The sequence below is a fragment of the Setaria viridis genome, chromosome 5 (genome assembly GCF_005286985.2).
Source record: "Setaria viridis chromosome 5, Setaria_viridis_v4.0, whole genome shotgun sequence".
Lineage (NCBI taxonomy): Eukaryota > Viridiplantae > Streptophyta > Magnoliopsida > Poales > Poaceae > Setaria > Setaria viridis.
This window is the reverse complement of record NC_048267.2, coordinates 24,519,370-24,541,951: the sequence shown is the minus strand read 5'-3', so window position 1 is coordinate 24,541,951 and position 22,582 is coordinate 24,519,370. Positions and strand designations below refer to the sequence as shown.

Genomic DNA, 22,582 nt, shown 5'->3' with positions numbered 1-22,582 from the left:
CACCCCTTGGGTGGTTTCAAGAGTGGTTTTACATTTTCTAAAAATTTTAAAAGTTTAAGTTTAATTAAAACATTCATAACTAATTCATTTCAAATTAGAAAATATTAAATTGGTGCAAAAATTTCAAAAAAAATATCAAGTTGGTGTTCTATTTGGCATTATTTGAATCTTAGTTGTTCATGTTCCTTAATAAAACACTAGGAATAGTAATAAACATGATGTAAACAACTTCAAATTGAGTACCAACAAATAATCTACATTTTTAGAAAACTTTTGGTACCAACTTCACATTTTTTGGATTTGAAATGAATTAGTTATGAATTTTTTATTAAACCAAAACTTTTTAAATTTCTAGAAAATAGAAAACCACCCTAGAAACCATCCAAAGGGCCAAATTTGCCTGGTTTTGACAGTTGGATGGCCTCCACTATCCGGTTTTGTAGTTGTGGGTTGAAAATCAGACTTCTGCTATAGTTGGAGGGTGAAAATAGGAGTTTTCCATAGAAATTGCTAGTCAATTATATATCTTGTGAACATTATCAGTACCATATATTTTGAATTGGAGAAATTATTAATTTGTCAAGGTTTCCATTAGAGAGCATATTACAGATATTAGTATACCAGTTGTGGAAAGAAGGCATATATATATGAGGCATCAAATGAATGCAAATGCCAAATGGCATTAACGTTTCTTTGGTAATTTGTAATTTCACAATTCAGAATGTGATTTATAATTGAAGTAGATGGAGTACTACGAAATTCTGCTTCTCACTTTGGAATTACAACTCTATCATGCTTGGTAATTTTGGTAACAAAATACATGAGATATATAGTTTAAAATTCCATGCATGTAAAGCTAAGTGAGCACAGGAAGGCTGATTTGTGGAGACTAAGAGCGAGCACGGTGATGTGGTGTTTTTAAGTATTCTATCTACTAAAAGTTCTTGGTCTCCAATGCATGTCCAATCGCGGAACGAATCACCGGGCGTGGTCGAGCGAGATGGGTCTCCAATCTTACAACAACAACTAGTTTCAATGCACGGTTTGTCATCCCCGTCACCTCATCCAGATCTTTTTCATTCAACCGTCATACATGCTGTGGCAGGAATCCCTGGCAGGGGGATAGCATTTGCACACATGGTCATGGGCGGTGAATAGTTCCATCGAAGAATGGATGGAGCGGTCGAAATCAGGCTCCAAGAAGTGGCAGCGCTAGCTGGAGGGCTCTGAGCTTTAAAATTATAGGAGTGGGCGCAGAGCGGATCGGCTATAGCTCGCTCGAGATCGGAAACGATCAATAATGGGGGCCGATCCGTCGCCGTCCTTCCGACAGCGCGCAGCGGAAGGATTTGATTCCCCATGACACGTACGCGCAGCATGGTGACATGCCGAGATGCCAATTGGCCTGCACCGTCGTACCGGCGAACGGGCGGGCGAAACGAGTGAAATGAGATCCTCCAATTCTATCTGGACCTGCACATACTGCACAGGCAGGCAGAGGCAGGAGGCCAGCCGTCTGCACAAGTATGTAGCAGGCTCACATCCTCTCCATGCGTGCCATTGTCGTGGAATCATGTCGTCGGTGATCGACGCTATCTTGATTCTTGACCGCCTCAAGTCTGATCCGTCGACAACTCAATGATCCAAAACTGATGCATTACCTGAAGATGTGATGTGTTATGCAGGCTGAGATAAAGACTTGATAAGAGAGTAGGCTTTGGTTTTATTGTTCATAATGTTATTGTCCATCCAGGTTCGCGTGTCTAATTAATTAAGCAGCATGGGTGCTTGCATTTACGGCTAGTTATTTTCGGTGGTCGTAGTGCAGGAGCCACTATTCGGGTGATGGACGCGGGCATATATAGCTAAAAGATAGCTCCCTCTGTCTAAAAAAATAACTTATTCTACTATTCAAAATTTGTCCCTCAAGTGTACATGTGCATGTGGGCATGCAGCAATCAATTAGCATCAAATATAGCTAATAAATAATAGGGATAATCAAGATCATTTTACCTTTTGTTAATCGGTTCTAAAATTCCTTGGATGACTTGTATTTTTTGGGATGGAGGGAGTAATAGGCAGCGCAAAGTTAGTGGTTTGGTAGTCGGTAGATGAGCATCTAATTGAGAAATTTAATTTGGAGACTTAGAGGGCGAGTTTCTCACTAAACAACTTTGGTTTGGTACAAGTTATTTCCTGTGCTCAATAATACAAGGGCACCTCTCCTGTGTATTCTTGAAAAAAAAAGATTTTACAAAGTAGAAAGAGAGAAAAACATGCATACAATGGGTGTTTCAAAAAAGGGGAAGAAGCACATGGCTGTCTTATAATTAAAAACAGCTTGAGATAATTAAACACATGTAAAGTGACATGAGTGATATATGCTACGCTTACACAGTGGCAATACTCCACGTATAATAGAAGAAGATACGAATCCAAACCACCCATGTAGCTAGATGCATGAGGGGTTTGTGTGGACATTACATGATGGAAGGGGAAGGGGGCATCTACCTTGGGGATGGGCCGCTGCATGATTGTGGGTTGCTATACAGCAGAGAATATGCAACCCCCACATAAGACCTGCCTTGCATACTCTAGTCCTCCTAGATAGCTTTCCTAGCCCCTCTGCATTGCAACATTTTTGACACTGAAATAGCCAATAGCGATCGGTCGATCCTCTTCGCCTTTTCTGCACGATCAGCTAGCTCGGAGCAGGCCCTTTCACGATCGGAATCACATAAAGCCTCCCGGCCGGGTATAATTTGGGGGCTCATCTTGTCTCAGGGTCAGAGCATCAAATGTATACTGTATACCACATGTGTTATACCACGTCTCTGTCGGCCCCACACCCTACTCATTGTACTAGCCATAGCTATCTGGTTAGCTGCGTGCCCTCAGAAGTAGCACCGGCATTGAGTATGTATGGTATAGTTGAGTGGATTTGGCAAGAGAAAATTTAGCTGTTGAGAAAAGGTGGGACAGTATACATGTACTTTAACAGTATAGCATGTAACTAATCTTATTTTTACAACATAACATGCGACATCATTAGCATCGTTATACCAACCGTTTGTCGCTGCAACATAGCACTATCATCGCTAGCTACAGCAGCTGCTACGACCAAGTAGCGGCTGTCCCTGTTCCCCCTACAGGGTACACAGCTATGGCTCCTGCCGGCCGGCATTGTAACGGTACGCACCACTACGGCACTGCTATTCATCTTATAAGCAAACACCGTCAGTAAATCGAAGCAAAAACTATGTATATGATTTATTTGGATGAAGAACGCACATGTTCCAACTAAACTATACATAAAAAGATATCTCCCTGCTAGCTTTTGACCTTTTGTCTGGGATGTATTTTAGCTCTCCGATCCCAGCAGCAAACGTTTTACATGTGCCACTCAGCAATTAGCTTGTTGACCGCATGCTGCACGCACGCGTGCATCAGTATCTATATATACATTATTCATGCATGGCACTGGTAATAAATAAAATTGGGATAGGTTCATTGTGCACATGGAAAAAAAACTCTTTGGTCAAAGATGAAATATTGATCGTCCCCATTATACATTATTCATGCATGAGCTTTAAACTTTTTGTGCCCCCCAGCTCCATGGATAAACAAGAACACGGTCTCCGACCAACGTATCTCACTTTTCAACAATGATGAAATATTTTATTTAATCATATGATACTCAACATTTTAGCTTTTCTAGATGCATAGATATAGACATAGAGTATATCTAAGTGTATACCAAAATCTATAAATCTAATAAAGCTAAAACGACCTATAATTTGGAACGGAGGGAGTATATAATATAACTACTTGCTGACGTACTAGCAGAGGGGACACCTAGGAAATCTGAAGAATTTGGGAAATTAATACTGCCTTGATGGCTAGCTAGGGTGTTTGATCTACCCGGCTGGCCACCTTCTTTCCTAGCTCAGCAATGGCGGCGGCGAGGCGGCGACGGCCGCGGCACCTCCTCATCACTGGACCTCATTGTCATGCCGCCTCCCCCAACTGTGATTCCAGTCGCGTATTGTATTCAGGCTGGCACCGCACAGTATGGAACAACCTAGCTTTTCTTCCTCTCCCCTTTATGAACCAACCTAGTTCAAAAGAGTATATATGCATGTATGTATGTGCTTGCTTTTCGTTTTTTCAGGCCACACATCACGCTCATGCACACCCTTGAGTATGCCACCATCATACTTCGACAACATTCCGCTGGAAGCCTGAAAATACTCGCGCGCGGGCGTGTGTGCGTGGGAACCAGGGTTAAAATTTTAAATAACCCACGACGATGAGGTTCCCCGTGTGCTTGTTGCTTGTCACAGTGTTTAATTTTGCATACCATTTTCTATTCTTGTTACGACGTTCGCATATGAAAAACAAATATATTTTCGATTGAAAAAGAAAAAATATATAGCTGATTCATATTCCTCACGCTTTGAATTGATCGATTTATCACCCAAATCAATAAAAAAATTATATAAAAGATGAAACTAAGAGAAATATCCTTCAGAAAAATAATTGAGATTTTGAAGAGGTTCCAGATATAGAAAAGAGTACCTAGTGTAAATTAATAAATCGGTAATAGGCCAATCTAGAGAAAATCTTGACTAATGCAAATTAGAGAGAATGCTTTCGCCATAGTTCAAAAGAATTAACATGTTTTAAAATACAATAAAGCAAGAAAGTAATAAAAGTTTAATAAAATTTGTATGAAAATTTTTTGTCACTATTTCAGTTTAGAGACCAAGCCCAAAAATCACTGAATTTAGTTTTTACTTAAGAGAATTTCCAACTGCACAGAAAGGCCATGGCCACCTTTGGCCACAACACATTAAGCTCCGCCCCCTTGCTGCCTCCTTAGTTTATATTCGCCTTACACATTTTATTTAGATAAATAAATTGTGGGCATCAGGGTTTTACTCCTGTTGGGTAGATCGTAGTGTCTACACTTATGTTACAAAGAAGAAATATAAAAAGGAATGAAAAATTGGCCAAAAAAATATATGACAAGAATATTTCCTACTAAAAACCACATATTTTTTAATTTCATCCAAAGTTTAATTTTCATGCGAAACTTCAGAGACAAAGGTTAAATGCTGGTAGTGTAGTACTCTTGAAACTAGACATGAGCACTGAGCAAAGACGCACCACTCAAAGGTCAAAATGTGATCAGTACCAATGGCGACATGGATGCACCTGGTCCCAATGCAAGACGAGATATCGATCTCACAAGCTAGCAAAGGCATTGGCATTGCATTGCCTGATGAAGTTGGGAACTGGAGGAGGCAGGTGGCATTTGGTTCCTCATGAGTCATGACACACCCCACAGCTATCTAGCCCAGCTCGATCTCGTGCATGCTGAGAACGCATAGGTCCCCATCAATCGTGGAGATTCCCCAGTTATGGCACAGTGATGCAGTATAACTGAAAAGCGATATGTGATGAGCCAGACAGACAGACTAGAGCGCACACTCAGACGACTCAGCTCGCACACCAACTTTGCCTCGCCTCCTCCAGCAGCACACCAAACCCTATATAAAAGCCCGCGCGCGCCTCCTCCCTCTTCAACCCAAGCAACAAGCCTTCCATCGCCACTCGCCCAGAGCAAGCGAGCTCAGCAGCATTCCAGCAGCTGCAGCTAGCTCGACCGCTTGCTCTTGCTCTGATCCCGATCGGCATCGATCGCCGATCGCGTAGGTAGCCAGATACATACAAGAGAATTGAAGAGTAGCTAGAGAGATTTTCTGGTAGATATACACTTCTTTTGGTAGGAACAGAGAGCAGAGCCTAGAAAGGCAAGGCGAAATGGAGAAGATGAACATGGTTGCTAGCAGGAAGCCCGGCGACTGGAGCTGCCGGTCGTGCCAGTACGTGAACTTCTGCAAGCGTGAGGCGTGCCAGCGCTGCGGCGAGGCGAAGCTGGGCGGCGAGCGGACGGACTACGCCGCGCTGGGCGGCGACTGGGACGTCAAGCCCGGCGACTGGTACTGCTGCCGCTGCGGCGTCCACAACTACGCCTCCCGGGGCAGCTGCTTCAAGTGCTCCGCCGCCAAGAACGAGGCGGCCGCCGCCGTCGCGCAGGGGTGGGGGTTCACCGTCGCCGGCCAGGCCGGGATGAAGCCCGGCGACTGGATCTGCCCAAGGTTAGAACGAACCTGCAGATATATACTTTACACAATTATCGTCCATGATTCTTGCTAATCCGTGCTGCTCGGCGGGAATGCAGCATAGTTGCATGCATGATGCATGCAGCAGCACTTGCTTGCAGTTTAATAACTAGCAGTGGGGTCACTTAGCTAATTAGTTATTCTAGTACTACTACCTTTATTTGGCAAGGAACAGATTAAAAATGCTAAACAGCATGCATGAAGCCCCCCTACTTACTTTGCACAAATATTAAATGGAGATCATGTCGTGAGGAGAGATAAAGATTTATATTCATTATTGAGCCCTTTTGTGCTAAAAAGATTTGCAACTCAAGTCCCCTGGAATATTCTGCCTAGAAGAATGCTGAGCCGCCAAATGGAATTTCTTGTCGTGTCGGCTCTGCATTCTTTCTAAAACTAGAAGTAGTAGGAGTACCAGCAGTTGCTCAAGTAGTCAAGTGTGTCTACAATTAATCCTTCTACTTGCTTGCTGAATGCTAATGCTGCTTCCTGTTTGATTTCGTCTCTGCAGACTGGGCTGCAACGTGCAGAACTACGCCAACCGAACTGAGTGCTTCAGGTGCAATATGCCCAGATCATACTACGGTAAGCACTGGCGGCACTCCCTTGTGCTCATGTCAATTCAACTGATGGCATTACACACACACACACACACACATGACAGTGACAGACTGTCCTATTGCTCTCAACTAATCCAACCTTACCTTTTCCTCATCCTTTTTTCAGGTTGATCGGGCAACTACACAACAGAGAAAAGCATAAAACCAAAAAAAAAAATAACTGTACGAGATTGAAGATCAATTGATGACCATCAAGGATCGCGCCGCCGGATCACGAGGACATTTTTCCCTTCTTTTTTTTTCTTTTGAATGAATGTAACTAACCCTCGACAACTCGAGAAGGGTTAGCCATTTGGAAGAGCAGCAACCGAAGCTAAAAAGGAGGAGGATATGTAAAAGTAATTAGAAGAAAGAGTGTGGCTGATGCCAACAGTCAGTCTTACTTTGTCCCGTCCTTTTTAATTTCCAATAAAAGCCGAGGTTAAAGAAAGGAAAAATGCGAGTTCCCTTGTTCTGTCCCCCCCAACTTTTTGACTCATCCCTTTTTACAGTTAACAATTAAGTTCCTCTACGCACTTTTGACGGCCGGTTCCACTCTGCATGCAATTATAGTAAAGAGAAATCCTGATTGATCGACGAATAATGGAGCCTGACATGGATGATTCCCAATCTCCTGACTGTTTACCGCAATTCCGATGGCAGCCAATGCGAACAAAACAAAGAAATCTATCCATAAACACACAGATGCGTTGCTTCTCCGCTAATCGGTTTATAGCATATGCAAAAGCCGAATGCCGCATTCTATTAACGGCCGGGGGGCAGGCGCAGGGGAGGTGACGACGACGTCTTCCTCACGGTGCCATCGGTCTCTTCCATTGCATGTAGTTGTACTAGCCGCAGCAGGATAAGATTCCGGGGACAATCATGGCGCTGCTTTAACCCCCCCAAAGCTAGCCGAGATGCAGCGAATGGTTGCCACTTTGGGCTTGGATCACAACCCGCAGCTGAGACGTGTGCGGGTTGTGATCGAATGCCACGAGGAGGAACTGAGCCTATCGCAGTTGGCCACGAGGAACTGAGCATAGCACAGTTGGTGTACACCCCCCGCCACCGAGGTTCGAGGCTGAGGCAACAATGGCCACAAACTCTTAGCATTTGCAACCCGGTTACACATATCAGATTCCGCCTTCAAATCATCGACCCGAAACACCGCCTTTTGTGAAGATGAAAAGAGAAAATATATATGTAAAAAATGGAAAAAGTGTGAGATGGTGATGAGATTTCAGGAGCAGGAAGCATCAGAATATATAGATGTAGCACATAATGCATGACCATGCAGATTGTTCAGTATGCATAAAAGAAAAGGGTTTTAGTGAGTGGTTCAGTCTTAGCCTCAGTGCCTTGCCTTACCCTCAACAAAGGGAGCCAATTGGTGCCGCTGTGCAGTGTCTTTCAGTGGCTTCCTTCCCCTTTTTGTCTCTGACCCTCTGGTTCTTCCTGCATTGGGAGAAAGGGCAGGAGCCACTTGTTTGGCGCAGGGCCTGCAGACAGCCTGTATCGCTGCTCGCTAATCATGCACTCGCTTTTGCAATCCCATTCCAACCCCGTCTCAGAACATTCAGCTATGCCCTCTTCTGCATTCCACACCAATCAGTGGATTCCAAGGGAATACCAGGTGACCAGGGGCCCCACGCCTGCTTTCCTAGGTCAATGCACTGTTGCAACTCCTGATGAACGCACCGATCAACAGACTTTTGCAGGTTCCGGCATGTAATCCTGCTGCGATATAGGAAGATCGGACGCAGATGCCATCTTGCAGAATTCGCCAAAATATGGGGATTCTTATTAATTTGGAGTGGACACGCTCGCCTGCGTCTTCCAGGTCCTGGCATGTAATTCTGCTGTGATAAGATGCTCTGTCTGGATTAATGCCTTGCGCAATTTGTTTGTAAACTACTCCCTCCGTTCCAAATTATCCAAATTATAAGTCATTCCAACTTTCTTGGAGAGTCAAAACATCTCAAGTTTGATCAAGTTTATACAATAAAGTACTAATATTACCATTAGTTTCTTCATTAAATATATTTTCATAGTATATCTATTTGGTGCCATAAACCTTTGTGATCCTCTATATAATTCTGGTCAAACATAAAATGATTTGACTCACCAGGAAAGTTGGAATGACTTATAATTTGGAACGGAGGGAGTAGCATTCACCAAAATTTGAGGATAGATTCTTTCTAACTATGATGGAAATTTAACATATCAAGATGCTGCTCCCCTTCTCTTTCAGACGTCAAAGCGAAATATTGCGACAGTTACACTCGCAACTTATCTGAAAGGAGAATGTGCTCCCTGCGCGAAGTTTAGATTCGACGGTGTCTTCATTTGTTCTACTTCTATCAACAACCTGATCTCGAGAAACATCACATCAGTTCTTTGGTTCCTATATTCTTGCTTGGAATTCTTCTCCATGGAGTAGCCAAGCCACAAGATGTTTCACATATCTGGGCTCACAGATGGAGTCATCCACCATCTCTGTTGACTTGGTTGCAACTTGCAAAGCAGAAGCATACCACAGATCAAAATGCATAATTTGTTCAATCATCAATGATGACGAGATGAGTCCTCCTTTCTATCTTAAAATCTACAAATGTGCTCATAGGCAGTCAATGTGCAAGCAGCTACTATTGCTATTGGGGACCTATACCAGAACCAGAGTAACCTGAGGCATATCATGGTCGAGGTATTCTTGCGCATAGAATGGCCTCTCGGACCAAGGCATCCAATGGGTCTATACATTTCTTGAGCAGAGGGTCATCGTCAGGCAAGATGCCTACAAGGTCATCAGATGCAAGGATTACCGTATTGACAGCTCTCACAAGAAGAACCTGGAGCGACACTCGCAGTAGATTTCTTGCACCTTCGATGTCCCCCTTCCTAAATGCATCCACTGATGGTAACACCGTGTGCTCCATGGAAGCTTTATCTGGACATAACACTTCAAAACCCTGATGATGAAATTTAAACAAGAAACAGTTTAATCATACACTCCCAAAGTGATGAATGTAGAGTACTGTTAAAGAAAATATCAAACAGAATATTTTAAGGCATCTCACTAGGATACAAATTGGCACTTGTACAAGTTATCATGGGACTGGCAAATTAAGAATGGACAACCTGGCCGTAAGACCTGTAGTTGTCAAATCTTTTTTGTGACCTGAGCTTTCAGACAAAGGTAGGTATCATGCAAAGTGACTGAAAAAAATCTGGATCCATCAGTGACGTAGGAACGGAATTGTTTTATTCGTGGAAAATACATATGCATGATGTCGTGTTGTCATATACGAACTTTAAAGGAAAGGCCTTGCTTCTACTAAAAATGCCTGAACAAAGTGGTCCAAAAAATATATAAGTCCTGCTATTTCATTTTTCAAGATATATAAACACTTCCATAAAGAGGATTAAACCCATCTTATATTGAAAGCCAACATCGATACCACTACATTACTGAGAATGAAAAAAAAGAGGTAGTCCTTAAGCATACAACAATTGATTTTTTTTTTTTAAAAAAGGAGTCTGGTTTACCTGGCTCTCCAGCTTGTCTAGGTAGCACTTTGTGGCCAGTGTATCATTGGTAGCTAGAACTCCTACACGGACATTGCTTCCATACTCAACAGGTTTCAAGTTTGCAGCTTTGAGTTCCTTTGCAACACAATCACCAATATGGAGGAAAGGAACCGAGCAACCCTGTGAAATCTCATCATGCCAGGCATGTAAGAACTGGCATGGCATAACAATGCAACATGCTCCAGATTGCTCCAAGAAGAGCCTCTTCTGCCTTAACTTCCCAAGAGTAATACTAGAGTCAGAAGTGAGCAGGTTTCCAGATGACAATAGCTCTTTCTTGATGAATGGATCATTGCAGATGACGAATGGAGGTGCCTCTTCTCCATCTCTGGTACTCCAACACACAAATTTCTCTAAAAATCTGAGAGAGGAAGTGGAAGATGCTCCCATTACTCCAGCAGTGCCTGATGGATGACAAGTTGCACTGTAAGGTCCACTTCTTGAAGCTGAGGAGCTCGCATCCAAATTCTTTGGTTCGGAGGGATCAATTGCACTGTCGGTCTTGAGAACGATCGGAGATGGTCTCGCACTATAAGCAAACCGTGAAGACTGGGATCTACAAGAGGCCCATCTTCTTCTTGCAACACCCGCACGAAGCAGCGATTCAGATAAGGAGCAACGAGGAGAAATGGCTACGCTCCTGCAGGAACAGTTTTGAATCATTGTGTAACAGCTGTGGCATTCTAGGTACACGAAGACACTAAGTACCAGTAAACACAAAGCTGAATTTCAAGAAGTATAAAGGAGAAACTTACCTCTGTAAAGATATCTGAACCATGGCAGTCGAAGCCTCCAAATTCTGAACACCAGCAGTCTAGTGTGTAGGAAGATTGGCAACGGATGTAACTGGAGAGGCAGAGCTGGAATTGGGAGACTCTCTCTCTTCTTCCCAGCAGACAGGGGAGGATAGTGGCAGCTACATGTACTTTTTTGGTGGAAGGGTGCGTGGGCTACTGGGCTTAAATCTTAACAGCTATTAGCTACTAGTAAACAAGGACAACATCAAATGCACATGTATTACTCATACTGGCTAACAATAACAATAATTATAACAGCAGAAAGGACGGAACAGACAGAGAGGAATCTCAATTATTGAACTGGAACGAAGATACGTTTGTTTTTATCTTTTGTGAGGAGGGCTCTAACCAAAAGGAGGCACTGCGGAAGATTGTGACTGGTGACTTGGAAACTGCCTCACATCTCAAACATAGAAGGTTATCTCTTCAGCTCATAGCAGACACCAACTCCCATCTCCCTAGCATTGCTGACTTCTGAAGATTCAGCATCAGTCTTCAGCTGTCAAAAGGGGTAGGTTAAAAAAATTTACAGGTTCAGTTTTTACTAGCGAAAAAGCAAGAAAGCAAGCATACAAGATATGGACAATACTCACATGACAGTGGGGCTCAGCTCATCTCCTCACATGTGTTATCATCATCTGCCACTGCCAGACATCAACAGAGAGCAAGAGACAGGGCAAGCCACTTGCAGTTATGCAGCCTTGCCATCTTTGCACAATACAACAAAACAAATGCCAGGACAGCAGTATTGCTGGGAATGATGGACCACCTTGTAAATTGGGCAAAGTGTAACCACTACATGTGTCCTTGTTTCCTCACTTCAGTCTGTATGATTGATGGTTTCCCAGGTAGCAGTTAATTTTTTTTTTAACTTCAAAAAAGAAAAATCCAAACACAACAATGGAAGCAAGACAGAATCTATTAGGAAATTTCAAGATTCTTATGAGAAGAGAGACTATTACAATGTGATCGAACACATTAAAGAGCTGAATAAAATAAGTCATTCATTTGTTTTGCTACCCCCCCCCCCCCCCAAAAAAAAAAAGCACAGGGATTAGTTTTCGAAGCAAGTAATGAGAAGTATGAGAGGGTTTAGCCACACTCATAAAATTAACTGGTTATTCTGGATACATGGCACGCCATAAGTCCTAGTATTTCCAAAATCCAAGCAAAATAAATGGGAAAAATGTCTTCCTGGAACTTGCAACAGGAGAAATAAATTGGTGCCTTGATGCCAGGTATCTCAACATTGTAAAAGACACTCCTGCCTACAGCATAACTATTCAGGGCAACAACAAAAAAAGATTTGCCTATTTTTGTTCAACATTACAGATGTGGTTTTGGTCAACATTACAGATGGAGTGACCATGTGAATCATCAATGCAAGGGAGAAAAGTAAATGTTACAGTATTGAAAGTGAAATACACCATAAACATCCTTAAATTATCCTTAAACCTGTCTTTAGCACATAAATAAGTGGAAATGAGTTACAAGGATCGAAGTTGCAACAATAGTGTCTACTTCAGTTTTGACTTGGCAGAACTTTTCAGTGGCTTCGCAATAGAAACAGGAGGACTACTTTTTGCCGTCTTCTTTACATTGTAGGTTATGGACATAAATGCACAGATCAGTGCAATCAAAATGGTCGGGTAGACATAAGCTGATTGTGTTGGATCGCTGTTCACTGGTTTCCCGAATAGTGCTTCTTTCACTAGACCCCAGATAACCAAAAGGGTACCAAACAAAGTCATCCTCCCAGGATTTATGATGCCAACAAGTGCTCCAGCAACGCAGAAGTAGCTCCCAGCAAGTATCTGATTGAGAAGAGAGGCAGTTATGTAAAGAGATCATACAGGCATTGTTCCAGAAAGATTTGTAGATTGGTTATTGAAAAAGCACCTCTAGACGCTGGAGATCAACTACTGCAGAAGCATTTTTGGCTTCTGTCAAGTTGTAAATGTCAAACAGGTCACTCCACCTTGGAAATGCAATTCTTTTAGTGAGGCTGCTCACAATAGCTCCAGGGTAGAGCATGGCCTTCACAACAGCTGGCGGGAATATCTCATTTGAGACCAACTGAGATGAGGTGACTTGAATTGGTGTTGTACATGTGCCTGCTCTACAAGGGACCCTGAAATGGCAGAAGCAAGCAAAATCTACTTATTACGTCCTTGCTCAAAACAGTTAAGTCTTTTAGTCGGCCAACCAACAAAGACTAAAATAAAATGCAAATGGATAACATTACTGTTCAGTATTATGAAGGGGCTCAAAGGAAATGCACTAGGTGCCCTACCGTTGTGGTAAAAGAATGAAATTAGATTATGAAATGTGTGAAAAAGAAAGGACTTGCTCTACTGGACACATCCAGACAGCCTATCACATGCACTGGCAGAGTCGCCTCCCAAGTATCCCAAGTGCTACAAAACCTGATGAAATGTTGAATTTTGCATCAATGCATTTCCATGGCCCTTTGCAACTAGTAGCTGACATGTGTGTTTTCAAAATTTTCTTTGTTACTCAAACATGATTAATGTGGTCTAGCGTTTTTTTTCTTCTTCCTGCCAGTATGGAATCACCTGATACTAACTGCAGTTTGCTTATCTAGTCAGGTTCAGTTGCACTACATGGAGGGCCTGTTTGAACTGCATGCTAAGTGCATGATTCCTTTCAGTTTAGCTTGTTGGAGATCACAGCCAATATTTTAACATGAAAAAGGTGGGAGCCAAGGCTGGAATTGATCACGCTAAGCACCAATACTTAAATAACTGATCAATAAGGTTTACCACAACAAGGCATGGGAAGAAAATACCTCTGCAATGAGTGAGTAAAAGCGTTCGACACGACGACATCAAGGCATGGAATCACTCAAATTGCGTTCAACCCCCTCGATGCCCACATATAGTAAGAACGCGAGTACTGATCGTGAGTGAGTAAATAATGGATCTAGTCCCAAAACGTAAGCACGCTTGGTGATCAGAGCCGCCGAAATCTATGAGAACTGGACGATTTGTGGAGAAAAGCAAAGCATCTGGTTGATTATTGCTTGGGGGAGCATACAGGAAGGAACGTGCCAGCGATTCGATACCGACCTGAAGAGCGGGATCTGGAGGATGAGGAGGAGGAAGTAGGCGCGGGAGGCGTAGATGGAGATCCGGCGGCTCGTCCAACCGCCGCCCACCCGCCGGCGCTGCACCTCGACCGCCCTCGGCCCCGCCGGTGCTGCTGACGGGGACGACGAGCTCGGCCTCGCCGCTGCCGCCGCCGCCCTCTCTCTCCTCGTCGGTGGCGCCATGGCTCGCCTGCACAGCCGGCTTCCTGCTGCTTTTTTCGCGTTACAAAACACGGGCTAGACAGATCGGATTAGATTAATTAATTAATGGATCAAAAGGTTGAATGTTCGATCCCTGGGCCTAAGGAAAAGCCCGGTAGCCAGGTTTGTTGTGGGCCGGAAAAAGGAAGCCCGGAGAGGAGCAGCAATATAGGCCTGTGATGCACTGGAAAAGGAGAAAAAAAAATACTAGTAGATGTCATTTTCTAACACTTCTCAAAAAAAGATGTCATTTTCTAACACTTCTCAAAAAAAGATGTCATTTTCTAACAACACATTTTTTGGCAATAAAAAACACTTTGAATTATAAATAGGGAGAGAGAATGTTCAGACTTCAGAAAAGAGGGGTGGCAGTAGAGCTTGACTGCTTGAGGTTGATCTGATGGTTGATTTTTTTGAATTTTCGATCCGAAGACTCAGAACAGGTGACCGAAAATGTAGATGCGTAGAAAATCGCGTGTCCACGTCTCTCTTTCCTAGCTATAGTTTGCTCCACACGAACCCAATCATGGCGTTTTAGCTATTCGTGTGCTTACACGTTGCCCATTTCGCTCCCACCTAAAGTTGATGCCGCGCCGTGCCGACGAGCAGTCGCATCTCTCTGCAGTGTTGTTCGTTGTCTCGCCGGCCGCTTCACTTGGTAAGAAGAAAAACATAGGTTGCTACTTGCCCGTCGTGAACAATTTATCCACTACCTAGGCGGCTAGGCGGAATGAAGTAAAATGATTTGCTACCACGGGCGTCAAAATTATCTGCTCCATTTCCCCTAGTCTGTCACGATAGGATCCCATTAGCAGTGTCTTCCCCATGTTGCCCAGCCCCACCGTGACAACACCGCCTTCGTCATCACCACCACAAACCTTCCATCGCAGTCACCTGCCACAAACCTCGCAAACACCCACCCATCTGGGATCACATTGCAACTCAACGCATCTTTTTTTTTTAATAATGGATAGTAATTCCGGCTTCAGTCCACTCCGAGGAGGAGCTTCAGTTCAAATTTATTACGCATCGTAGCACACTATTACTTTTCACAATGTAAACCATTTAAAAACCAATTCTTAAATTGAATGACCATCCATCGGAACTAAAGAAACGCAGTGCCGCCATTTCCAAAGAACAGCATGCCGAAACAACGAATTCTGGGTCGCTCTCACTTTGCTGCAACTTTGCCCAAAGACGGAGTCAATGTGTTCCCCTGAATAGTACGTGCAAAAAAAATTTCGATCGACATTTATCAAAAACCACATCATTTCTTGACAACCATATCGCCTAGCAAAAAGTTGCACTCCCCGTCAATAAATAATGATTTGGCTTGTGTCCCCCTTGTTTGGCCCAATGATTAAACATATCACTTATATTAATCGGTGGAGATAAGCCAAATACCATATGAACGGCACGCCAGATAAATTTGGTACAATGACACTTGAAGAAAAGATGGTTGATGGACTCCACTGAACTACAAAAGCTACAATGTTTGTCCCCATGCCAATTTCTCCTAGCAAGGTTATATAACACCATTTTTTAGATACCACATGAAGATCTTAATCTTTAAGGTATTCTCGTATGCCAAATTTCCTGTGTGACTCTAACCCCATTACTGACGAGGTGTTTATACATAGAACGTACGGTGAATGAACCATTTTTATGAAGGGACCAATGAAAAGCATCTCCCCCTTCGCTTAGGTTGATATGTATAATTTTGCCCACAAGACTGTGCCATTCTAGTAGCTTAATCCCCACCAGTGATCTCTTGAAGGAAATATTTAGTGGTGTAGCACTGAAGACATCAGCCACTGTAGCGTGTTTCTTTCGCACTATGTGGTACAAGTTAGGATACTGAGACTTTAATGTCCTGTTTCCTAATCATATGTCCTTCCAAAATCTGGTCTGTGCCTTAGACATAACTTCAAAGCGCTCCAAATTGAGAAAGTCCTCCTTGACGCCCATTAAACCCATCCAAAACAGCGAATCACCCGGTTTCTTATATACCTGACCTAGTGGTTTATTCCTAAGGTATTTATTCCTCAGTAAATCATGCCAAAATCCCTCCTCGTTACAAAGTTTAAACATCCACTTACTTAGTAGACATCTGTTTTAGTCTCTAAGTTCATTATTCCCAGGTCTCCCTGATCCTTCAGTTGACATAGTAAGTCTCATTTTGCTAGTCTATATTTTTTCCTATGCTAGTTGTTCTGCCAAAAGAACCTTGACCTGAAGTGCTCTATGTTTTTAGATCTCCCTTCGGGACCTCAAAAAATGACAGCATGAACATAGGTAAGCTAGTTAATACAGAGTTAATCAGTACTAATCGTCCCCCAACCGAGAGCATCTTCCCTTTCCATCCACTAAGTCTTTTTTCAAATCTACCTTCAATTGTCCTCCAATCCTTATCACTCAGTTTTCTAAAGTGCATTGGTATGCCCAAATATGAAATGGGTAGGATCCTAGTTTACAACCAAACAAAAGTGAGTATGTAGACTTATGCTCTCATGCTTGTCCAAAGTAGATCTCACTCTTATGGAAATTTATTTTAAGACCAAATAATTGTTCAAACATACATAAAATCAGCTTCATATTTTTTGCTTGTTCAATATCATGGTCAAAAAAATCACCGTATCATCTGCATATTGCAGAATTGAGAGCCCGTCTTCTACTAAATGTGAAACTACCCTTTTTACGTGTCCTTCATTTTTAGCCCTTGCAATGATTATCGCTAGCATGTCTGCCACTGTATCAAATAGTACGGGAGACAGCAGATCACCTTGCCTGAGGCCTTTCGTTGTTTGGAAAAAAGGACCCATCTTGTTGTTAACTTTAATACCAACATTTTCCCGATAGTGAAGGCTTTAATCCAATTATACCATGGGACCGAAAAACCTAACGTTTGCTGTAAACCATTTTCCTCCATCTATCAGTTAAACTTCGTCCATCTACTAGTAGAGCAGGTGAAAACAGAACAAACAACACCAATCCATTTTCCATTTTGTGAGGGTAGCTAAAACTGCATTCACCGAATGATGGCATGAAAAACAAAAGAAAGTTCCATCTGGAATTTCGTATGAAAGAAAGTAGAATAGTAGTTAAGTGTTAAGACAACAGTTGCATGCCAAAAGCAAACATTTTGATTCTGGCTCCAGGCAACACATGACCAAACCGTGCCTTACAGTGGCCCTCCCTATGGGCTATTGCAAACAGATCTGCCGATCAGGAATCTTACAACGTGACCTTGACCGGGATCGTTGCAGCTTGGCAGGCCAGAACTGTCCCTCAGCAAAGTACTCTACACCGAAGCAAGCACTCCCATCATTGCTTCCAAACTGTTAATTTAGTCTACAACAAGGGCACCGCGGTACGGCCCCACGTTCACCTTTCACTAGCAAGTTGCCACTCACAAACAACAATAATTCAAGTTAGCTCTTCAGCTCCAAGCACCAATATTTTACAAGTGTCGTTATCATAGGGCTGGACTGACCAAGCCCTTCATGATGGGCACAAAAGCAAGCCATCTCATTACAGAAGCTCAGGATGCTAGCACTTTCCTTATCTTGGTCTTGAACAGCATCACGATGATTTTGTCCATGGAGAAGTAGAGGAAACAGCCTCGGGAATGTGTCACGAAGGAGCCGTAGCTTGTGCCAACGATGCAGTGCCACGTTGGCCCGTACACTTTATCAAACTCCTGTTGGATATCAACAAAAGTGCATCAGATGCTGATTCATAATAAGTGTCCTCTGAAACAAAGGTAGGTAAATGGAATAGCAACAAGTTAAGATCGAAAAGTATAAGCAGATAAGGTTTCATGCTGCCCAAGTGCAGAAAACATTATGATTATATTGATTTCAATACTAGCAACTTGTTATAGACAGCTTCACTGGGTAATTTGTGAAGTTTGATTTTACAAAGAACTCATCTTAAAGACAAATCTGAAAGACAAAGGAAAGAAAGAAAGCAATGGATGCTCTTCAGATGACAAAGCAAGACAAAGATCACAATCAGCATACAGCTTACCTTCTTCACATCATGGGCCAGCTGCCTTGAACTGAACTTGTCCAAGCTATCATGGGATCGCTTAGCACACCGGAAGGCATGCAACTGCATGAATGGCGGCATGTCTGCGGCCATCACCTTCACCCCGAGCACTCCAACAACTTCTTTCATGTTGATCTCCATCTCCGGCATTGATCTCCTCCCGGGCGCAATATCAATGCTCTTTCTCTGCCCCAGACCAGATACATGTACTCTAGACTTCTCAAGGCAGATGCCTTCATCCTGAACGACAGCAGGATTCGGAGGCTTAGCCTCAGGAACAACAGGATGTCTTGTCTCCTTCGAGGTTCCCCTCCACTTCCCACCAAACAGCCACTTATCTGCCTTCGTCGTCCTGCTACCTTGACGGGCTGCCATTGCTAAGCCTGCTAATACCTCTGCTACTCAACAGGTTATTGGCTCTGGATCTGTATGGTCCTTCCCAACAGCATCTATATAGCAGCGTGGAGAATGGCACACGCAAGCGGAATCCTATAGTCCAGGCACTAATTAATCAATGGATTATGGATTTGGATACTCTGCAATGAGTGGGTGGGGGCAAGGGACAAAATTTTCTTTTCTTTGAAGAGGAGAAGAAATATAAAGAAAGCCGCAGACCATGTGCAGGTTGCCTTGTTCTGCGGTCTGGTGATGGTGCCCTGTATGATGGAGAAAAGCTAGTGCATAGGTGGTTAGCTCCACCATTAAGGCCAGATTTGAAGGATCCTAATCCTTAATCATTCTGACAGAAAAGGAACATCAAGTCTTCAACCACCTCACTATTTTGCTCAATTAGAACCTAATTTTGTGAGATTTCTGCCAGTCCATGATAGGCTTCTTATCCCCAGGAAATGGTTGGAAACTTTGTCCCCAATTTGGAAATGTTTAAATATGATGAGTGGTTAACACCCTTTCTCTATCACAAGCCATATATGGTCCTCAATTTCATGCAGTCCAACCTATTTTTACAATCATACTTCAATGATAATGGAACAGAGACAAACCCGAACAAATTATTGCACAATTAGTCCTTATATCACAGGACAACCTAAATAAAAGAAAGATGCAAATGATAAACGATGAACAAGTTTGTCTCTTGTAATCTGTTACAAACGAAACACACGGTGAAACCATAGAAGCTCTTATAGGTGGGCACTTAATAAGTTAAAAGTAAAAAAAAATCACATTTTTCTCTGTTTCTAACATTTTGTACTTCTCATTGCATGAGGTACCATGAATTTATGATAAGAAAACCTCAATTGCTAAACTACTGCAACCAGCTTCAGTGTTCTTTCTGCTCCATCATTCCACGCCTCCTATGCCAAGGAACACTAGTCTGATTTGTATTAGTTGTGTTCCCTGTATTATTTGTCTTATTTCCTTCCACAGGACCTTCATATTTCTCTTTCTTTGATTCTAAACTATAGCATTACACTACACAACTGATTTCTCTCTTGCATCCAGTAAAGCATAAAAATCTCAAGAGCGAGAGCACAGATTTGAACAACTGTTATTTTGCAAGTTATGTTGATGGCTTTGGTTATAATGCATGATTACATTTATCATCTGAAAGCTCTTCTACATTTTCATAATCATGACCTGCAAATTAATGCCTCTGAAACAGTTGTCCAAATTTTGTAGCCTTCCTGGTAAGAGTGATTGAAGGAAAATAATCACTCTGCTGCCCTGATTGTATGGAGCCATCTAAATGCCTGCAAGCGACATCAAAAATTATTTTATTTTGAGCGCTACAACGTCTCATGAGATCATTTCTGTCTAGAAAATTCTTCTCATTGTGAAGTGTAGTTTTAGTTAGTGCTACTACTAACTACCCATCATTGTCTTTATTTGCTCTTGGGGCCAAAATATTCCTTGAGGGTCTTCACTGTACAATTTGGTCCTGAAACCATAAACTACACAACACAATGATGTTGAATCTATCATATGGTTCCTTACTTCCTTCTGGTAGCTTGTTTTTTAGAGTATATTAAAATTCCATGGCACCAAAGGGGAGAAATCATATAGAGCCAGTCCCTGTAGCAACCATAGTTTACAATAATTTCATTGTTCTTCATCATATCTGCTGCCCCCCACCCCCACTAAGGAGTACAAGGTTCAAATGGCAAGAGTTAGAAGTTGAAGAATGTCACAAAGATGATGAAATATTGAGCAAACAAAATGTCAACATTTCGAGTTTCGTTCCAGAAGGCCTCCATATAAACTACTCCCTCCAAACAAAAATATAAGTCTTTTTAGGATTATTCCGGTCAGTCAAACTTTATAGATTTGAAAAAAAATCATGTATAGCGAAAGGTAAGGCTGATGTTGTTAGATCCGTCATGAAAATACTTTCATAATGTGTAATCCTTTTTATATGAAGTATCTTGTTTTCTTAGAAATCTAGTCAAATCACCTTGTAGACCGTGCAGATGCCCACTTATAGTTTGGACCAGAGGGGTATGTAGTAATGATTCTCACATTTCGATAGAAATGTTACTGTTGGTTGGATAGTTGAACAAAGATAACAGTTAAACGGGAAGCAAAAATGCATTTTTGTACCGGAAAAAAATTAAGAAAAAACTGGAAAGGGCAATTACCTCTATTTGATGAGGAAAGATTGCAAGCTATCCACATTATCTTGCACCGAGTGGAGGACATCCAATTGGAAGCGGCATATCCAAGTTATCAACAATTCTGAATGTCCTTGGGACCATCTTGTCAACATACAGCGTGCCTTCAAGATGGTCACATTCATGTTGTAGGATGCGTGCTTGCCATCCTGAGGCCTGTACCTTAATGGGGTTCCCATTATGGTCCAAACCTGAAACTTCAACATCTAGATGTCGCTCCACGACAGCCCTATATCCATCAACACTGGCATCAAGAGAAAACAAGTATCAGCACATAATAAAATTCAATGCAGCTTTTATATTCACAGTATCTTCATATACGGACTGCCTGTGGCAATGCAGAAAGAAGCATTCCAATATGTACCTCAGACAACCCTCGAAGAAAAGTGCAGTTCTTTTACTTGTGTTCTTAAGCTTGGGATTAATAATAACCTGAGTTCAAGGAAAGACGAGGAAAAGCACAACAGTGATGAGAAAACTTCAAATGGTTAATGGGCAGTGAATGCTACACAATGTGGCAAAATGTACCGACAAGAAGAGCAAAAGGGCGGCGATCTTGCTCTTCTATGTCCTTCTTGGATGTATAACTGATGTACTCTTGGGTATCCTCGAGAACAATAATCTGTAATTCGATGATTAATCATCGGAAATATCATCATGTTTGTAACAGGATAGCCATGTTGGTGACTAACGGATGCTCTTGATGATATAATACAAGCAAAGAATTAGACATACCCTGAGCGGGACGCCGATCTGCGGGGCGGCGAGGCCGACGCCGGGGGCCTTGCGCATGACGTCGATCATCCGGTCGATGATGCCCTGGACCCTGTCGGACCGTACGTCCCCTGGCGCCACCTCCTGTGCCGGTTCATGCAGCACGGGGTCGCCGGCCTTCACGGTCCCCGGAGTCACCGTCATCGCCGTGGGCGCGCCGCCGCCCTTGCCTCCCAACAACCCGGAAAGCCAACCCCCACCGGCGTTCGTCCTCACGCTTCTCCACCGCCTACCGCTGACAGCACTAGCGGCGACTGCGGAACTAGTGAGCTGCGCGGCGGGGGCGAGGAGGAGCGTGGCGGCGGCGGCGGGGGGGAGTGAGCGGAGAAGCGCAACCATCTTGTTGGTGTAGCTAGCAGGGCCGGCTCGTCTACGGCTGGATGGATTGGAGTGGGTGAGAATGACGTGGCAAGTGGGCTGGGCTGGAAATTTTGCTTTGGTCGGGCCAATCCACACCACTGCACAGTTTGGCTCAGAGCGCACAGCCCATCACACTGCATTATTCCGACAATTTCTCCCCCTTTCTTAGATTTTGAAATATAATATATTGCGTCCCTTTTCTTATACCTTCAAAATCCAAATAGTCACAAAAGATTCTAGAAAATTATGTATAGTGTGCTCTGTTCAAGATATTCACAAAAAAAAT

The 22,582-nt window shown here is 42.9% G+C and overlaps 5 protein-coding genes across 7 annotated transcripts; 1 reads left to right on the top strand and 4 right to left on the bottom strand.

Annotated features, from left to right (window-relative positions):
- Positions 1 to 5,490: 5,490 nt before the first annotated feature.
- On the top strand, positions 5,491 to 7,274 carry LOC117856638 (uncharacterized). The gene is made up of 3 exons (XM_034738983.2): positions 5,491 to 6,164; positions 6,700 to 6,773; positions 6,915 to 7,274. The coding sequence occupies exons 1-3, from the start codon at positions 5,827 to 5,829 to the stop codon at positions 6,917 to 6,919; spliced, it is 417 nt and encodes a 138-aa protein (XP_034594874.1). The 5' UTR covers positions 5,491 to 5,826; the 3' UTR covers positions 6,920 to 7,274.
- Positions 7,275 to 9,256: 1,982 nt separating this feature from the next.
- On the bottom strand, positions 9,257 to 11,916 carry LOC117856635 (uncharacterized). Its single transcript, XM_034738978.2, has 4 exons — positions 11,769 to 11,916; positions 11,134 to 11,674; positions 10,337 to 11,018; positions 9,257 to 9,759 (listed from the first exon to the last, which is right to left on the bottom strand). Exons 2-4 carry the CDS (start codon positions 11,154 to 11,156, stop codon positions 9,484 to 9,486), a joined length of 981 nt encoding a protein of 326 aa, XP_034594869.1. The 5' UTR covers positions 11,157 to 11,674; positions 11,769 to 11,916; the 3' UTR covers positions 9,257 to 9,483.
- A 541-nt stretch (positions 11,917 to 12,457) lies between these two features.
- On the bottom strand, positions 12,458 to 14,526 carry LOC117856637 (uncharacterized). Its single transcript, XM_034738982.2, has 3 exons — positions 14,265 to 14,526; positions 13,075 to 13,306; positions 12,458 to 12,989 (listed from the first exon to the last, which is right to left on the bottom strand). Exons 1-3 carry the CDS (start codon positions 14,465 to 14,467, stop codon positions 12,693 to 12,695), a joined length of 732 nt encoding a protein of 243 aa, XP_034594873.1. The 5' UTR covers positions 14,468 to 14,526; the 3' UTR covers positions 12,458 to 12,692.
- A 3,500-nt stretch (positions 14,527 to 18,026) lies between these two features.
- LOC117856334 (uncharacterized) lies at positions 18,027 to 18,910 on the bottom strand. The gene is made up of 2 exons (XM_034738721.1): positions 18,515 to 18,910; positions 18,027 to 18,185 (listed from the first exon to the last, which is right to left on the bottom strand). Exons 1-2 carry the CDS (start codon positions 18,908 to 18,910, stop codon positions 18,027 to 18,029), a joined length of 555 nt encoding a protein of 184 aa, XP_034594612.1.
- LOC117856636 (peptide deformylase 1A, chloroplastic) lies at positions 18,046 to 22,315 on the bottom strand. 3 transcript variants are annotated; one of them, XM_034738980.2, is made up of 5 exons: positions 21,898 to 22,314; positions 21,695 to 21,784; positions 21,527 to 21,594; positions 21,130 to 21,406; positions 18,046 to 18,185 (listed from the first exon to the last, which is right to left on the bottom strand). In XM_034738980.2, exons 1-4 carry the CDS (start codon positions 22,273 to 22,275, stop codon positions 21,166 to 21,168), a joined length of 777 nt encoding a protein of 258 aa, XP_034594871.1. In that variant the 5' UTR covers positions 22,276 to 22,314; the 3' UTR covers positions 18,046 to 18,185; positions 21,130 to 21,165. The 3 variants fall into 3 exon arrangements, with proteins under 3 accessions (XP_034594871.1, XP_034594870.1, XP_034594872.1); XM_034738979.2 differs by lacking the exon at positions 18,046 to 18,185 and adding an exon at positions 19,521 to 20,244; XM_034738981.2 differs by lacking the exon at positions 18,046 to 18,185 and adding an exon at positions 20,189 to 21,028 and having other exon boundaries at positions 21,898 to 22,315.
- Positions 22,316 to 22,582: the final 267 nt, after the last annotated feature.

Bases quoted from the DNA above. Each gene is read 5' to 3' on its own strand.
- LOC117856638 (XM_034738983.2), top strand. From the start codon at position 5,827: ATGGAGAAGATGAACATGGTTGCTAGCAGGAAGCCCGGCGACTGGAGC. The intron at 6,165-6,699 runs GTTAGAACGAAC...TCGTCTCTGCAG, and splicing joins GGCGACTGGATCTGCCCAAG to ACTGGGCTGCAACGTGCAGA.
- LOC117856635 (XM_034738978.2), bottom strand. From the start codon at position 11,156: ATGGTTCAGATATCTTTACAGAG. The intron at 11,019-11,133 runs GTAAGTTTCTCC...CTGTTCCTGCAG, and splicing joins GTTCAGATATCTTTACAGAG to GAGCGTAGCCATTTCTCCTC. The intron at 9,760-10,336 runs GTAAACCAGACT...TTTCATCATCAG, and splicing joins TAGACAAGCTGGAGAGCCAG to GGTTTTGAAGTGTTATGTCC.
- LOC117856637 (XM_034738982.2), bottom strand. From the start codon at position 14,467: ATGGCGCCACCGACGAGGAGAGAGAGGGCGGCGGCGGCAGCGGCGAGG. The intron at 13,307-14,264 runs GTCGGTATCGAA...CTGCCATTTCAG, and splicing joins CTCCAGATCCCGCTCTTCAG to GGTCCCTTGTAGAGCAGGCA. The intron at 12,990-13,074 runs GTGCTTTTTCAA...CTTCTCAATCAG, and splicing joins TTGATCTCCAGCGTCTAGAG to ATACTTGCTGGGAGCTACTT.
- LOC117856334 (XM_034738721.1), bottom strand. From the start codon at position 18,910: ATGGCAGCCCGTCAAGGTAGCAGGACGACGAAGGCAGATAAGTGGCTG. The intron at 18,186-18,514 runs GTAAGCTGTATG...GATATCCAACAG, and splicing joins TGGCCCATGATGTGAAGAAG to GAGTTTGATAAAGTGTACGG.
- LOC117856636 (XM_034738981.2), bottom strand. From the start codon at position 22,275: ATGGTTGCGCTTCTCCGCTCACTCCCCCCCGCCGCCGCCGCCACGCTC. The intron at 21,785-21,897 runs GTATGTCTAATT...ATCGAATTACAG, and splicing joins AGATCGGCGTCCCGCTCAGG to ATTATTGTTCTCGAGGATAC. The intron at 21,407-21,526 runs GTACATATTGGA...TCTTGATGCCAG, and splicing joins TTCTTCGAGGGTTGTCTGAG to TGTTGATGGATATAGGGCTG.